Source organism: Osmerus eperlanus, chromosome 16 (genome assembly GCF_963692335.1).
Source record: "Osmerus eperlanus chromosome 16, fOsmEpe2.1, whole genome shotgun sequence".
Lineage (NCBI taxonomy): Eukaryota > Metazoa > Chordata > Actinopteri > Osmeriformes > Osmeridae > Osmerus > Osmerus eperlanus.
The window spans coordinates 15,323,077-15,339,588 of record NC_085033.1 but is presented as its reverse complement, the minus strand read 5'-3'; the positions used below and the strand labels follow the sequence as shown (position 1 = coordinate 15,339,588).

At 55.5% G+C, this 16,512-nt stretch overlaps 1 protein-coding gene across 1 annotated transcript in view; it reads right to left on the bottom strand.

Annotated features, from left to right (window-relative positions):
* agla (amylo-alpha-1, 6-glucosidase, 4-alpha-glucanotransferase a) overlaps positions 1 to 16,287 on the bottom strand; it is an 18,220-nt gene extending 1,933 nt beyond the window's left edge. Inside the window, 24 exon segments of the mRNA XM_062481611.1 lie at positions 7 to 182; positions 376 to 509; positions 1,001 to 1,137; positions 1,279 to 1,409; positions 1,589 to 1,723; positions 1,799 to 1,911; positions 2,003 to 2,127; positions 3,549 to 3,699; positions 4,443 to 4,592; positions 4,827 to 4,928; positions 5,657 to 5,820; positions 6,913 to 7,036; positions 7,366 to 7,553; positions 9,583 to 9,722; positions 9,821 to 9,918; positions 10,148 to 10,250; positions 10,360 to 10,486; positions 11,106 to 11,217; positions 11,593 to 11,774; positions 12,574 to 12,777; positions 13,325 to 13,494; positions 13,676 to 13,886; positions 15,058 to 15,318; positions 16,155 to 16,287. Of these exon segments, the coding sequence (XP_062337595.1) occupies positions 7 to 182; positions 376 to 509; positions 1,001 to 1,137; positions 1,279 to 1,409; positions 1,589 to 1,723; positions 1,799 to 1,911; positions 2,003 to 2,127; positions 3,549 to 3,699; positions 4,443 to 4,592; positions 4,827 to 4,928; positions 5,657 to 5,820; positions 6,913 to 7,036; positions 7,366 to 7,553; positions 9,583 to 9,722; positions 9,821 to 9,918; positions 10,148 to 10,250; positions 10,360 to 10,486; positions 11,106 to 11,217; positions 11,593 to 11,774; positions 12,574 to 12,777; positions 13,325 to 13,494; positions 13,676 to 13,886; positions 15,058 to 15,145 (3,265 nt within the window). The 5' untranslated portion in view covers positions 15,146 to 15,318; positions 16,155 to 16,287.
* Positions 16,288 to 16,512: the final 225 nt, after the last annotated feature.

The window sequence follows — 16,512 nt, the reverse complement described above, 5'->3', positions numbered from 1 at the left end:
GCCTACCTGCGGCCAGCGAGGGGCAGCACTGCTCCGGGGTGTTTGTGAGGGGGCTGGGGCGCTGGGGGACGTCCCGGAGCATGGGGGAGAGAGGGGGGAGGGCCGGGACACGACTCACTCCACACATCTGGACGGAGCCCAGAGCCAGGAGCCGCACGAAGGTGGAGCCCTGCTGGATGAAGCTACACACACACACACACACACACACACACACAGAGGAACACAGGGACACACACACACAGACATATGTAGGGATGCAAACGTACACACACAACAAACACATGGATATATAATCCCTTATCCTTGTATGTGTCTACCTGTGTGTGTGTGTGTGTGTGTGTGTACCTGAGTGAGTGTGTGTGTGTGTGTGTGTACCTTGACATGCAGCTAAAGGTATGGTCCAGGGCGGTGGTGTAGATGCCCACCATGATGGCGTCGAAGTAGCAGGGGATGAGGTAGCGTGGAACGTGCTTCAGGTAGTCAAACATGGCCGCCAGCCACCCCCCCACCTGGCCAGGCACAACACAGGTAAACACCGCTCACCTCCACCCTCACACCTCACCTCCGCCCTCACACCTCACCTCACCTCCGCCCTCACCTCCACCCTCACACCTCCACCCTCACACCTCACCTCCACCCTCACACCTCACCTCCACCCTCACCTCCACCCTCACACCTCACCTCCATCCTCACACCTCACCTCCACCCTCACACCTCACCTCCACACCTCACCTCCACCCTCACACCTCACCTCACCTCCACCCTCACACCTCACCTCCACCCTCACACCTCACCTCCACCCTCACACCTCACCTCCGCCCTCACCTCCACCCTCACACCTCACCTCCACCCTCACCCTCACACCTCACCTCCACCCTCACACCTCACACCTCACCTCCATCCTCACCTCCATCCTCACACCTCACCTAACCTCCGCCCTCACACCTCACCCCCCCCCCCCCCAGGTCCTCACCCCCCCCCCCCCCCCCGGGGTCCTTACCTCCCCCAGCGCCCCCCCGCGGGCCTCCAGTCTGCTGCTGATGTACTGCATCATCCAGTCCCCCTGACGCAGGTTGTCACAGAAGGGGTGACCCAGGTCGTTCTGGGGACGGACGTCAGCCAGCACCGACATCACCCCTGGAGACATAAGGTGACATGAAAAACATGACCTTGTGGGACACTTTGCATGTGTGTATCTGTGTGTGTGTATGTATCTGTGTGAGTGTGTGTGAGTGTGTGTGTGAGTGTGTGTGTGTGTGAGTGTGTGTGTGTGTGTACCCTGCAGGCCTGCGTATTTCAGGCTGCTCCAGGAGGGGATGTCGTAGCACCCTCCTCCGTCCTCCTGCTCCTCAGCATCACAACGGAACAGCAGCATGTTGATGTCTGCCAGAGACAGCTGGGACATGGTCCTGGAACACACACACGCACACACACACCACACACACACACACGCACACACCACACGCACAACACACACACACGCACACACACACGCATAACTGTAAGTAAGTAACCTTGTTTTGCCTACATGTAAGTCTGTGTGTGTGTGTGTGTGTGTGTGTGTGTGAGTGTGAGAATGTGTACTCACTGGGCCAGTGGGGTCTTCAGGGCTGCAGGTGTGTTCAGGTCGTCCAGACTGCCAGGCAGGAACTTGGGGCTGAACTGGACCAGGTGACGCCTCAGAATCCCAACCACCTGCTGGGCCTTGGGGTCCAGACTCACCCTGCACCGTGAGAGTGTGTGTGTCAGAGAGTGTGTGAGTAAGTGTGTGAGTGTGTGTGTGTGGGTGTGTGTTCACCTGAAGGCAATCACGCTGCCTGGTGTGAGCTTTTCAAACAGGATCTCCTGGACAAACTCACTGCTGCCTTTAGACGTGACCCCAGCCTGCCTCACCACATCACTGTCCTTCAGCTGTGGGCAGAGGGAGGCAGGGGGAGTACCTGTGTGTGTGTGTGTGTTTACCTGGATGTGTGTGTGTGTGTACCTGGATGTGTGTGTTTACCTGGATGTGCTCTCTGATCTCCACAGTGTACTCTGGCATCCCGTTGATGTAGCTTTCATCCTTCCTGTATGTCCCAGCATGCCTTTCAACTGTCCTCGCCTCCAACACCACCTCCTCGATCTTCCCTGGAGGGAGGGATGAGGGGGGAGGGAGGGATGAGGGGGGAGAGAGGGATGAGGGGGGAGAGAGGGATGAGGGGGGAGGGAGGGATGAGGGGGGAGAGGGATGAGGGGGGAGAGAGGGATGAGGGGGGAGAGAGGGATGAGGGGGGAGGGAGGGATGAGGGGGGAGAGAGGGATGAGGGGGGAGAGAGGGATGGAGGGGGGAGAGAGGGATGAGGGGGGAGGGAGGGATGAGGGGGGAGGGAGGGATGAGGGGGGAGAGAGGGATGAGGGGGGAGGGAGGGATGAGGGGGGAGAGGGATGAGGGGGGAGAGAGGGATGAGGGGGGAGAGAGGGATGAGGGGGGAGAGAGGGATGGAGGGGGGAGAGAGGGATGAGGGGGGAGGGAGGGATGAGGGGGGAGGGAGGGATGAGGGGGGAGAGAGGGATGAGGGGGGAGGGAGGGATGAGGGGGGAGAGGGATGAGGGGGGAGAGAGGGATGAGGGGGGAGGGAGGGATGAGGGGGGAGGGAGGGATGAGGGGGGAGAGAGGGATGAGGGGGGAGAGGGATGAGGGGGGAGGGAGGGATGAGGGGGGAGGGAGGGATGAGGGGGGAGGGAGGGATGAGGGGGGAGAGAGGGATGAGGGGGGAGGGAGGGATGAGGGGGGAGAGGGATGAGGGGGGAGAGAGGGATGAGGGGGGAGGGAGGGATGAGGGGGGAGAGAGGGATGAGGGGGGAGAGAGGGATGGAGGGGGGAGAGAGGGATGAGGGGGGAGGGAGGGATGAGGGGGGAGAGGGATGAGGGGGGAGAGGGATGAGGGGGGAGAGAGGGATGAGGGGGGAGAGAGGGATGAGGGGGGAGAGGGATGAGGGGGGAGAGAGGGATAGAGGGGGGAGAGAGGGATGGAGGGGGGAGAGAGGGATAGAGGGGGGAGAGAGGGATGAGGGGGAGAGGGATGAGGGGGGAGGGAGGGATGAGGGGGGAGAGAGGGATGGAGGGGGGAGAGAGGGATGGAGGGGGGAGAGAGGGATGAGGGGGGAGAGAGGGATGGAGGGGGGAGAGAGGGATGAGGGGGGAGAGAGGGATGGAGGGGGGAGAGAGGGATAGAGGGGGGAGAGAGGGATGAGGGGGGAGAGAGGGATGAGGGGGGAGAGAGGGATGGAGGGGGGAGAGAGGGATGAGGGGGGAGAGAGGGATGAGGGGGGAGAGAGGGATGGAGGGGGGAGAGAGGGATGAGGGGGGAGAGAGGGATGGAGGGGGGAGAGAGGGATGAGGGGGGAGAGAGGGATGGAGGGGGGAGAGAGGGATAGAGGGGGGAGAGAGGGATGAGGGGGGAGAGGGATGAGTGGGGAGGGAAAAAGAGAGCATGCGAAACAAGGTCAAACAAACACAGTGAAGATATCTAAGTTGACACGGTAGCAGCGCAGCCAATCGTTCTCACCAGGTATGAACATGGGCGGGACCTCGTCACGGTATTGGTGGGTTTTGGGGTTCCGGAAGGCGGTACGACACACGGCGACCACTGATTGGTGGCTACTGGGACAGTGACGAGTCACGGCCACAACGTCTTCATCAACCTGGTCTACGTACACCTGACACACACACACGTTTAAAACACACACTCCCACATGTTTAAACACACACACACGTTTAAACACACACTCCCACATGTTTAAACACACACACACGTTTAAACACACACTCCCACATGTTTAAACACACACACACGTTTAAAACACACACTCCCACATGTTTAAACACACACACACGTTTAAAACACACACTCCCACATGTTTAAACACACACACACGTTTAAAACACACACTCCCACATGTTTAAACACACACACACGTTTAAACACACACTCCCACATGTTTAAACACACACACACGTTTAAACACACACTCCCACATGTTTAAACACACACACACGTTTAAACACACACTCCCACATGTTTAAACACACACACACGTTTAAACACACACTCCCACATGTTTAAACACACACACACGTTTAAACACACACTCCCACATGTTTAAACACACACACACGTTTAAACACACACTCCCACATGTTTAAACACACACACACGTTTAAACACACACTCCCACATGTTTAAACACACACACACGTTTAAAACACACACTCCCACATGTTTAAACACACACACACGTTTAAACACACACTCCCACATGTTTAAACACACACACACGTTTAAAACACACACTCCCACATGTTTAAACACACACACACGTTTAAACACACACTCCCACATGTTTAAACACACACACACGTTTAAACACACACTCCCACATACACAGTATACCACACACACCTGTGTGAAGCCCTGGGCAGCCAGCTCCTGGTGCAGGCGGTTGAGGGCCAGCTTCCCTGACATGATGCCCGACTGCAGGTTCACCTCTCCTGGGGACGAGGGCTCCGCGCTCCACCTGGGGTACAACCTCTCCTCCTCCACCACCGAGATCTACACACACCAGGTACACACACACACACACCAGGTACACACACACACACATCAGGTACACACCCACACATTGTTTTAATCATATGTCATTAGTAGAGAGAGAGAAAAATATCGCTGAAATACGTGTGTGTGTGTGTACCTGGTGTGTGTGTACCTGGTGTGTGTGTGTGTACCTGGTGTGTGTGTGTGTACCTGGTGTGTGTGTGTGTACCTGGTGTGTGTGTGTGTGTGTACCTGGTGAGGGACCAGCTGGTCGTAGCCCCTGGTGGAGCCGGTAGCACAGCTCGCCATGGAGACGATGGCAGAGCTGGGCAGGGAGTCCCACACCGACCTCAGCTGCAACACAACATCAGGAGAGACATCACCACAGACTCTACTGTACTCTACTCATCACCACAGACTCTACTGTACTCTACTCATCACCACAGACTCTACTGCACTCTACTCATCACCACAGACTCTACTGTACTCTACTCATCACCACAGACTCTACTGCACTCTACTCATCACCACAGACTCTACTGTACTCTACTCATTACCACAGACTCTACTGTACTCTACTCATCACCACAGACTCTACTGCACTCTACTTTACACCAGAGACTCTACTGTACTCTACTCATTACCACAGACACTACTGTACTCTACTCATTACCACAGACTACTGTACTCTACTCATCACTACAGACTCTACTGCACTCTACTCAACACCACAGACTCTACTGTACTCTACTCAACACCACAGACTCTACTGTACTCTACTCAACACCACAGACTCTACTGTACTATACTCAACACCACAGACCAAGACCAGACAGAAAATAAGACATGAGAGTAGAATATAGTACAGCACAGTAGAGTAAAGTAGAATAGAATATAGCAGAGTATAGTACAGTCCAGTAAGTCCAGTCCAGTACAGTACAGTACAATAGAATAGAATATATTAAGAGTATGGTAGAATACAGAGCAGAGTTCAGTAGAGTACCGTACAGTAGATAGAACAGAATAGAGTATAGTATAATACAGTAGAGTCCAGTAGAGTCCAGTAGAGCGCAGTGCCGTACCTGTATGGGACACTCGTTGTCGTGGGTGACGTCCAGGAAGAGGGCGTGAGCGATGGAGGGGACCAGGGGGCGGAGACTGGGCTGGACTAACCCTCCTACTGGCTCTCCCCCGTAGCGGTAGACCAACCGGCCTTCCTCATGGCTGTCCCCTGCACTCACAGCCTCTGAGGGGGGAGGGGAGGGGAGTGAGAGTGTGTGTGGGGGGGTATGTGTGTGTGTGTGTATGTGTGTGTGTGTGTGTGGGGGGGTGTGTGTGTGTGTGGGGGGGTGTGTGTGTGTGTGTGGGGGGGGGGTATGTGTGTGTGTGTGGGTATGTGTGTGTGTGTGGGTATGTGTGTGTGTGTGGGGGGGTATGTGTGTGTGTGTGTGTATGTGTACCTCGTATGAGAGAAGTGATCCCTAGCCTAGTGACGAACACGTTGTCGAGCTCCTCGCTGCCCGTGAAGAGCTCTGCCACCACGTACAGACTGGGCCTCACCCTCCGCGCCGCATCCAGCATCCACTAGCCAATCACAGGCCAGCACCACAGCCAATCACAGGCCAGCATGCCAGGCCAGGCAGCAGAGGGTGAGGAGAGGCGCAGGGAGGTTAGTATGGAGGAGGGGGGGGGGGGAGAGGGGGAGGAGAGAGAGAGAGAGCGAGAGAGAGAGAAGCCCAATGTAAACGTTTACAGAAGCATGCAGAGACAGACACATAGGAGAGAGGAAGGGAGGGATGGAGGGATGAGAAAGATAGGAGGAGTGATGAGGGAGTTATGAGCAGTGAAACAGTAAACAATAGGAAGAGAGGAAAAGAGAGGGAATGAAAAAAGAGAGATAAAGAAAAGGGGAGAGAGAGAGAGAGAGAGAGGAGGGAGAGAGAGGGGAGGGAGGGAGAGAGAGAGAGAGAGAGGAGGGAGAGAGAGGGGAGGGAGGGAGAGGAGGGAGAGAGAGGGGAGGGAGGGAGAGAGGAGGGAGAGAGAGAGAGAGGAGGGAGAGAGAGGGGAGGGAGAGGGAGAGGGGAGGGAGAGAGAGGAGAGAGAGAGAGAGGGGAGGGAGGGAGAGAGAGGGTAGGGAGAGAGAGAGGAGGGAGAGAGAGGGGAGGGAGGGAGAGAGGGGAGGGAGAGAGAGAGGAGGGAGAGAGAGGGGAGGGAGAGAGAGAGAGAGGAGGGAGAGAGAGAGAGAGGAGGGAGAGAGAGACAAAGACACAACCAGAGGTCAGGGTTAGCGTCATGCCCCAGTGTCGGGGTTTCCCCCCCAGTGCAGCAGGGGCTCTACCTCGTATCAGGCTGGTGATGCCCAGGCGGTTCACAAACACGTTGTCTATGAGCTCACTTCCTGTGAACAGCTCCGCTATCACATACAGGTTGGGTCTGACCACTCTGGCAGCGGCTAGCATGGCCTGGATGGAACAGGGTCAGAGAGCACTAACTCTGCTTATCGACTAGCATGGCCTGGATGGAACAGGGTCAGAGATCACTAACTCTGCTTATAGACTAGCATGGCCTGGATGAGGTCAAGGGTCAAGATTCCTAACTCTGGCAGCGGCTAGCATGGCCTGGATGGGACAGGGTCAGAGATCACTAACTCAGCTATTGGTTAGCATTATACAGAATGGATTATCTTGACTGGAAGTGTGGATTCTACTAAGTTAAGTAGATTCCATTGAGTTGATAACACTGAGTAGATTTTATTGTGTTGACGTCATCGTGTTCTGTCCTGGCAGGTTACCTCGGCGACGTGCAGAGGGGTGGAGTGGCAGTTGTCCAATCGGACGCCAGCGAAGTGCTTGGCAGTGATCTCAGTGTACTTCTGCATGTGAGCCCACAGGTAGGGACAGGCCTCCGGGCCGTCGCCATAGCGAAGCTTCACGCTGTCGCCCCAGCAAATCAGCTCTCTCCTTAGGTACACGTTGGATCCTAGACACACACACACACACAGGCAGGGTCCAGGTCAAAGCAGAGATACACGCAGGCTTCTTCTGAACATGAGTCAATAGCTCCCCCTGGTGGTTGGTTAGCTACACAGCCAGACTGCAGCTCTGCAACATGGAGGCTGTTTCTATGTCTTAGAGCCTGTGCTGGGGAAGGTCAGGGGTCAGAGCCTGTGCTGGGGGAGGTCAGGGGTCAGAGCCTGTGCTGGGGAAGGTCAGGGTTCAGAGCCTGTGCTGGGGGAGGTCAGGGGTCAGAGCCTGTGCTGGGGAAGGTCAGGGGTCAGAGCCTGTGCTGGGGGAGGTCAGGGGTCAGAGCCTGTGCTGGGGGAGGTCAGGGGTCAGAGCCTGTGCTGGGGAAGGTCAGGGGTCAGAGCCTGTGCTGGGGGAGGTCAGGGGTCAGAGCCTGTGCTGGGGAAGGTCAGGGGTCAGAGCCTGTGCTGGGGGAGGTCAGGGGTCAGAGCCTGTGCTGGGGAAGGTCAGGGGTCAGAGCCTGTGCTGGGGGAGGTCAGGGGTCAGAGCCTGTGCTGGGGAAGGTCAGGGGTCAGAGCCTGTGCTGGGGAAGGTCAGGGGTCAGAGCCTGTGCTGGGGGAGGTCAGGGGTCAGAGCCTGTGCTGGGGAAGGTCAGGGGTCAGAGCCTGTGCTGGGGGAGGTCAGGGGTCAGAGCCTGTGCTGGGGGAGGTCAGGGGTCAGAGCCTGTGCTGGGGAAGGTCAGGGGTCAGAGCCTGTGCTGGGGGAGGTCAGGGGTCAGAGCCTGTGCTGGGGAAGGTCAGGGGTCAGAGCCTGTGCTGGGGAAGGTCAGGGGTCAGAGCCTGTGCTGGGGAAGGTCAGGGGTCAGAGCCTGTGCTGGGGGAGGTCAGGGGTCAGAGCCTGTGCTGGGGGAGGTCAGGGGTCAGAGCCTGTGCTGGGGAAGGTCAGGGGTCAGAGCCTGTGCTGGGGGAGGTCAGGGGTCAGAGCCTGTGCTGGGGAAGGTCAGGGGTCAGAGCCTGTGCTGGGGAAGGTCAGGGGTCAGAGCCTGTGCTGGGGGAGGTCAGGGGTCAGAGCCTGTGCTGGGGAAGGTCAGGGGTCAGAGCCTGTGCTGGGGAAGGTCAGGGGTCAGAGCCTGTGCTGGGGGAGGTCAGGGGTCAGAGCCTGTGCTGGGGAAGGTCAGGGGTCAGAGCCTGTGCTGGGGGAGGTCAGGGGTCAGAGCCTGTGCTGGGGGAGGTCAGGGGTCAGAGCCTGTGCTGGGGAAGGTCAGGGGTCAGAGCCTGTGCTGGGGGAGGTCAGGGGTCAGAGCCTGTGCTGGGGAAGGTCAGGGGTCAGAGCCTGTGCTGGGGGAGGTCAGGGGTCAGAGCCTGTGCTGGGGAAGGTCAGGGGTCAGAGCCTGTGCTGGGGGAGGTCAGGGGTCAGAGCCTGTGCTGGGGGAGGTCAGGGGTCAGAGCCTGTGCTGGGGGAGGTCAGGGGTCAGAGCCTGTGCTGGGGGAGGTCAGGGGTCAGAGCCTGTGCTGGGGAAGGTCAGGGGTCAGAGCCTGTGCTGGGGAAGGTCAGGGGTCAGAGCCTGTGCTGGGGGAGGTCAGGGGTCAGAGCCTGTGCTGGGGAAGGTCAGGGGTCAGAGCCTGTGCTGGGGAAGGTCAGGGGTCAGAGCCTGTGCTGGGGAAGGTCAGGGGTCAGAGCCTGTGCTGGGGGAGGTCAGGGGTCAGAGCCTGTGCTGGGGAAGGTCAGGGGTCAGAGCCTGTGCTGGGGAAGGTCAGGGGTCAGAGCCTGTGCTGGGGGAGGTCAGGGGTCAGAGCCTGTGCTGGGGGAGGTCAGGGGTCAGAGCCTGTGCTGGGGGAGGTCAGGGGTCAGAGCCTGTGCTGGGGGAGGTCAGGGGTCAGAGCCTGTGCTGGGGAAGGTCAGGGGTCAGAGCCTGTGCTGGGGGAGGTCAGGGGTCAGAGCCTGTGCTGGGGGAGGTCAGGGGTCAGAGCCTGTGCTGGGGGAGGTCAGGGGTCAGAGCCTGTGCTGGGGGAGGTCAGGGGTCAGGGGTCAGGATTATATCAGACCTGGCTCAGCAAAGTTGCGTAGCGGGTCGTCTCCCATCACCCAGCCGTTGTGAGCCAGGAAGTGACACGCCTTTTCAGGCTTGTCCAGCAGTCTAAGCTCCGCCTCCAGGGGCTGCTCTGGGAACGGGAAGGTGAAGTACCTGACACACACACACACACGTCACAAGGTGAGCCAGCAGGACTTCAGACCTACTGGTACAGGTACACACATGCACCATACACACACACACACACCTACCTGGTGACCAGAGGATGCTTCTTGCTCACAAGACCCAGTTTAGGACCATGGTCAGCCAGACGCTCGTACAGTACATTACCCACAATACAGTTCACTGCCTGAGAGAGATGAGGTGGAGAGAAGGAGAATAAGAGAGAGAAAGAGAGAGAAAGAGAGAGAGAACAAGAAAAGCAGAAAGAAAGAGAAATGAGAGTGAGGGAGATTGAGAGAGAAAGAGAGAGCGGGAAGTTAAGTCAGTTCTGTGCTTCAAGAGGAGGGGCATGCAGTTGTAGTTCTTCTCATCGCCACAGGGGACTACATTTCCAAGGGTGCCGTGCTGCTGCCCACCTGCTCGTGGTGCTGCTGCATCAGCTGGTACTGGTCTCCATTGCTCTCCTCCAGACGGCGACGCAGCCAACCACAACACTCCTCTACAGCGAAGAGGCTGGTGCTGGGGGAGAGAGAGCATGGATCACATGATCATGGATCACATCTTCAATACATTCTTTAACCAGTCTCAATTCAAAACAGATCTCATGATATCCTGAGAGAGGACTGACTCGTGAGGAGTGAAGGTTGCTAGGGCGGTGTTCATATCCACTGTGTTGCCATAGCGACGGTAGTGAGGGTCCTGGATAATCCTGAGTTGCGGCTTACTTCCTGTCTTATTATGGTCTGGTTTAGCACCTACAAACACACACACACACAGCAAGTCATCTGTTTACTGTTCCTGTGGATTAGTCTCTCCTGGACACACAGACACTTCGTAGAGATCCAGGTAGGGTTCTCGGTAGGGTGGTAGGGTCCTAGGTAGGGTAGTAGGGTTCTGGGTAGGGTGGTAGGGTTCTAGGTAGGGTTTTAGGTAGGGTGGTAGGGTTCTGGGTAGGGTGATAGGGTTCTGGGTAGGGTGGTAGGGTTCTAGGTAGGGTGGTAGGGTTCTGGGTAGGGTAGTAGGGTTCTGGGTAGGGTGGTAGGGTTCTAGGTAGGGTGGTAGGGTTCTGGGTAGGGTGGTAGGGTTCTGGGTAGGGTGGTAGGGTTCTGGGAAGGGTGGAAGGGTTCTGGGTAGGGTGGTAGGGTTCTGGGTAGGGTGGTAGGGTTCTGGGAAGGGTGGTAGGGTTCTGGGTAGGGTGGTAGGGTTCTGGGAAGGGTGGAAGGGTTCTGGGTAGGGTGGTAGGGTTCTGGGTAGGGTGGTAGGGTTCTAGGTAGGGTGGTAGGGTTCTAGGTAGGGTGGTAGGGTTCTGGGTAGGGTGGTAGGGTTCTGGGTAGGGTGCGTTCCGGGGTGAGGCCCTCAGCTGTGTTCTCTCACCGTTCTGCAGCAGGGTTCTGAACTGATCCACAGCGTTCTCCACTCTGACCTGGAAGAACTCCCACAGCTTGAGTCTGGGGAACACCTCCTTCCACAGGACTGTCCGCAGGGCCTTGCACAGGGAAGGAACCCTTTAGAACACAGCTCGAGAACCTGAGAGGTCTGTTCACTTGTTCCTGTTGGAGAACCCACCCACGAAGAACCCTGCAAAAACCCGGTTCCAGCTTGACCCGATTCACATCAGGATACTGTAAGTATCAGCACAGATATGACATACTGACTACAGTATAAACTGTATGTATGAGAGGTTTGTTTACGCAGTGTGTGCATATCAGTGGTTTATATATCTAATGAAGAAACTAACTACCCTAGTCAGTGGTTTATATATATACACATATCTGATGGTGTCCTAGTCATAACTACCCTAGTTTAAAAGGTTTTTCCAACATGGCGTCCCAGGTGAGCCCCTCCTCCCGGCCTGACTCACGTCCAGGTGCTGCTGGTGCTGCACCAGGGCAGGGAGCCCCGCCTCCGCGTGCCGGCCGGACGCCACCTCGCAGGTCAGGTGCCACAGGGCCCGGTCCAGCACCCAGGCGGGGCGCAGGTGGGGGGAGTTGGTCATGTTGTAGCCACACTCTGGGTGCTCCCTGATCCACATGCTGTTAGAGGCTGGAGGGGAGGGAGGTTAGTGGAGGGGAGACATGTTCTAGAACCTGTAGTTGGGCTAGAATCTCTAGACATTCTAGAACCTGAAGTCTTTCTAGAATCTGTGATTGGGCTACAATCTCTAGATGTTGTAGGTCTTGTGGTGGTTCTAGAAAGTCTGGTGGCCTTTCAGCAGACCAGAGAGTCAGATTTCTGTCTGTTTGACCGCTGACCTTCTCCTGTTAGCTCTATCCTCTCTGGAGTTCACTGGCTTGCTCACAACTCTGATACACAAACTCAGGGAGAGGGAGAGGGGGAGGGGGAGAGAGTGAGAGCGAGTGGAGAGAGTGAGAGGAGAAGGGGGGGAGAGAGAAGTTGTTTATGTGTCCTGTGCGCTGGCACTGAGCCAAGCTCTCTTCAGCCCCACGCCTCAACAGAGGTGCTACAGTCCAGAGATCCCTCTACCCTTCAGCTTGGCAGTCTGCTCACACACTGCAGGTCTCCCAGGGTGTGTGTGTGTGTGTGTGTCAGAACACTGGGCCTCAGAATGTTGGCCAGCTATCACGACCTGCTTCTACACACACTCTCTGACAACAATGGTAAAACTGTTACTATGGCAACAAAAATGGGAACCAAAACAAGGTTGTTATGGCCTGCCTGCCTGCCCCCCTACCTGCCTGCCTGCCTGCCCCTTGCCTCCCTGCCTGCCTGCCCCCCTACCTACCTCCCTGCCTGCCTGCCCCCCTACCTCCCTTCCTCCCAGAAGTGTCCACAAGGGTAGCTAAATAGGGCCTCACACACACACACACCCTCCCAGTCCTACCTGTGTGGTTGTAAACCACGTCAGTGATGCAGGCCACGCCCCAGTCCCTGCGGAGGCCCTCCACCAGCCGGCCCACGTCCCCCCAGGACAGCCTCTCTCCCGGGGGAGAGAAGTCCGGGTTCAGCTCCAGCTGGTCGGCCAGGGAGTAGCAGGACCGGGACTCTCCCAGGGTCTGCACCGGGGTCAGGTGGATCATGTTGTACCCTGGAGGACACACACACACACACACAGATTCAGGAAGCTACGAAGCACACACAGGAAGTGGTATCCACAGGTGTGGTGTAACTGTGTTGGGACATGGCTCTGGTGTAACCCAGCAGGATGTGTTGTCAGCCTGCTAGCTGAGATGTGGTCACTGCGATGCGGCTAGTAAATATGCACTTCTGCTCCATGATCTTCTGCTGTATTTCTACATGCATGGCACATGTCGCATTATCGCTTTGGATAAAACCGTCTGATAAATGAATAACATGTTAATTGTGTATGCTTGATGGTGAGCTCTGTCTGTCTTGGTTAATGATGACCCAGAGATTCACCCCTGACCTCTGACCCCAGCAGGACAGTCAACATCACCGTCCTGGTTACCCTGGGAACCCCCCACGAGACCCCACCTATGGAGTCAACTCCGCCCACTCAGGTAAACAGACGCTCTGATTGGCCCCTACCCAGGATGAGGACATAGACTTTCACCCTCCCTCCATCTCTCTCTCTCTCTCTCACCCTCAACCCCCTCCACCCTCCCCCTCCTCACCCGTCTCCTTGGCGACTCGCAGGCGGTCGGGCCAGTCTCCCAGGTGACCCAGACACTTGGACAGGTATGTCTGGATGGTGATGCAGTCCAGTGGGAGGACGTGGTTGTCTGGGCCCACGTGCAGCGCTGGGTTCACCACGATGTAGCCCCCGCCCGACTTCTCTTCACCCCTGGGGGAGCTGCCAGGAAGTCAAAACAGAGTAAACATGAATCCAGTACATCCACGTGTGTGTATGTGTGTCAGTGTGTGTTACTGAATGTGTGTGTGCCAGGCAGTTTTCTGTGTGTTCTTAGTAGTGTCCCCGCCCCCCCCCCCCCCCCCAGGCAGGCCGTGGTAGGGTCCAGCCTCACCCGTTGTTGAAGTGATACTGGTACGACCCGGACACCTGCAGCTCCAGGCTGCAGAACTTGTCGGAGTCGTCATGGAGACCGGCAGGGTTGACCCAGGCCAGCGTGCGGAAGGTGTCGCGCTCAAAGCGCTCCCCCTGGGCGGGGTAGTTGGTGCTCACCTGGACATGCTTCCCCTGGAGGGTGGGGCCCAGGCGGAACTGGAGCTCAAAACCTGAGGATACACACACACACACACACACACAACAGTAACACACACACACATTATTTATAGGTAATGGCCTTTGGCTGAACCCCTGGGGATTTCAAGGCATCCATGATCCCTGACCTCTGACCTTTCCATTCTGACCCTGATGATGTCTGCTGTATTAAACCTGTGCTAGGGTAATGACCCCATGATCTCTAGGTCTGCAACCTGACACACGTCTGTGTGTCTCTGGGCCTGCGTCTGCCTGTCTGCCTGTCTGCCTGTCTGTCTGCCTGTCTGTCTGTCTGCCTGCCTGTCTGTCTGTCTGGGTGTGTGTATCTCTAGACAGGCCGTGTGGTAGCAGCTCTATGTAAGCCCCTGCTGCAGCTGTCTGCTCAAGAGAGGGTGAGAGTGCAGTGTTCCTGCTTTCAACCGGTTCAATCCTGCTGCAACACACCCTGGCCTTGGTGAAAGAAAGATTCTGAAACTTTTTAAAAAATATATTTTTTAACTTTTCTTTTTTTCAGTTTTTCTTTTCCCAAAAAATTTAATATATTTTCAACCTTTTAAAAGGTTTTTTTAAATCAAGTGCGTGTGCCCACATTTGTGTGGTGCCGGGCTTCTTAGTGTGCTGCGTTCATGTGTCAGGAGAGAGAGAACACTAGAATGTCTTTGTGATTCTTCCAACGACGTTCTACAAACAACAGGTGGACATGCTATTGTTGTTGATTTTATTGTTGTTGTACTAGCCTCACTGCCCTACAGTGAGGCTGGTCTGGTGTGAACTCTGGTCACAGACATTGCTCTGATCACAGACATTGTTCATTCACAGGACAGAGAGTCTAGCCTGGGTCGCTACATACAGACAGCTAGCCAGTCTATAAATAGCTCCAGTTAAACATGCTTTTACAGACGGCTATCAGATTTAAATTCCGCTTAAAATGTCAAACAGACAGATAGGCAGACACACCACCACACAGATAGACCCATACACACACACACACACACACAGGCAGACAGACGGCCAGAAGGGCAGACAGACAGGCGGACAGACAGAGACAGACAGGCAGACAGACAGTCGGACAGAGACAGACAGGCAGGCAGACAGGCGGACAGACAGAGACAGACGGACAGTCAGACAGGCGGACAGACAGAGACAGACAGACAGGCAGACGGGCAGACAGACAGGAGCAGGTACCTTGGTCCAGGCGGAAGAGGGTTCTCTCCAGCTTCTCCATGTGGTTGAGGACCAGGACACGGGTCTGTGTGGCCGGCTGAGGCGGCATAGCTATCCCTCACACACACACACACGGCTCAGCGATGATCTCTTTCCCTCACACACACACACGGCTCAGCAATGATCTCTTTCCCTCACACACACACACGGCTCAGCAATGATCTCTTTCCCTCACACACACACACACGGCTCGGCGATGATGCTGAGGAATTTGTCGAGACCCTTTTAGGACGAACACAAAGGTGGAATGTTACTGGATATCTGCAGCTGTAAACCTACTGTAAACACACACACACACACATTTTCTCTTGCAGTCATGTGCACACACACACACACACACACACACACACACACACCACCCAAGCTATATTGCTTTTTCAGGACACTGTGTTCTGCAAGACAAATCTCTGACCATCCTTCAAAACCCAGTAACTTTCAACTAACAGGCCTGTCCACTTTAGCATGACAATCTGCACTCAGTCATTTTCTAAATCCCAATCATGCTGCCAAACAATAAAACATTTAAAAAATATAAAAGTTTATGTAAATACTATATAACTGTTATGATTAAACTTGACCTAGTCGATAATTCAAAATTGTTGTACTTTCCGATGTGGTCGTTAGATTTTCAATATTGAGTCCCGGATTTGACAAACTGTCAGCGTCGCCTTAACCTCGAGACGCAGGTCTGCAGACACAACGGAACCGGACCACAGTGCCAGTGTTTTAACTCACGGAAGGCGGAAGGCTTTAATTTTTCGGGTTTACAAGTAGACTATCTCACGGGCGCTCGCATCCGCACAGAGCATCACCGACGACAGTGCTCCGTCAACAACAAGCCGGTCTGATATTGCGCGTGTGTCCATAACTACCGGAGAGGATCAAGAATCTCCCTGGTTGAGGCCAACGTTCTATTTACACTGATCTAACTGATACCGGGAGAAGTTGTTTTTACGCGAAAACTGACCAGGCTCTCACCAAACATAGAAAGCACATCAGTACCAGAGTCTGTCAAATGAGAATAAAACGTTAAACCCTGATATCATATAATCGCCAACCTGTTAGGCTCCGGTTCACAGTCACTGCATCTACCAAGAGGCCAATCCCACCAACACTGTCATTACAAGCTGAAAGTGTCGCTGTATTTTCCTGTTTTGACGTTAATCGAGGGCATATCAAGGGGGGCGTGTCCGTACCAGGCATGACTACCGTAAACATCGTAATAGCACCGATTCAGACATCAACATCATGATCACGCAGGCATCATGTTTCATATTAGCTTCATTACATTATCTCTGAATATTCTACATGTTGATCACAGAATGTCGTGTAGGACGATAAACAGTGTAAAGTAACATTAAAGATAGCCTAGCATGATCAAGTCGTTATCAGCCCGTGCAGGGATGGTTATAGGGT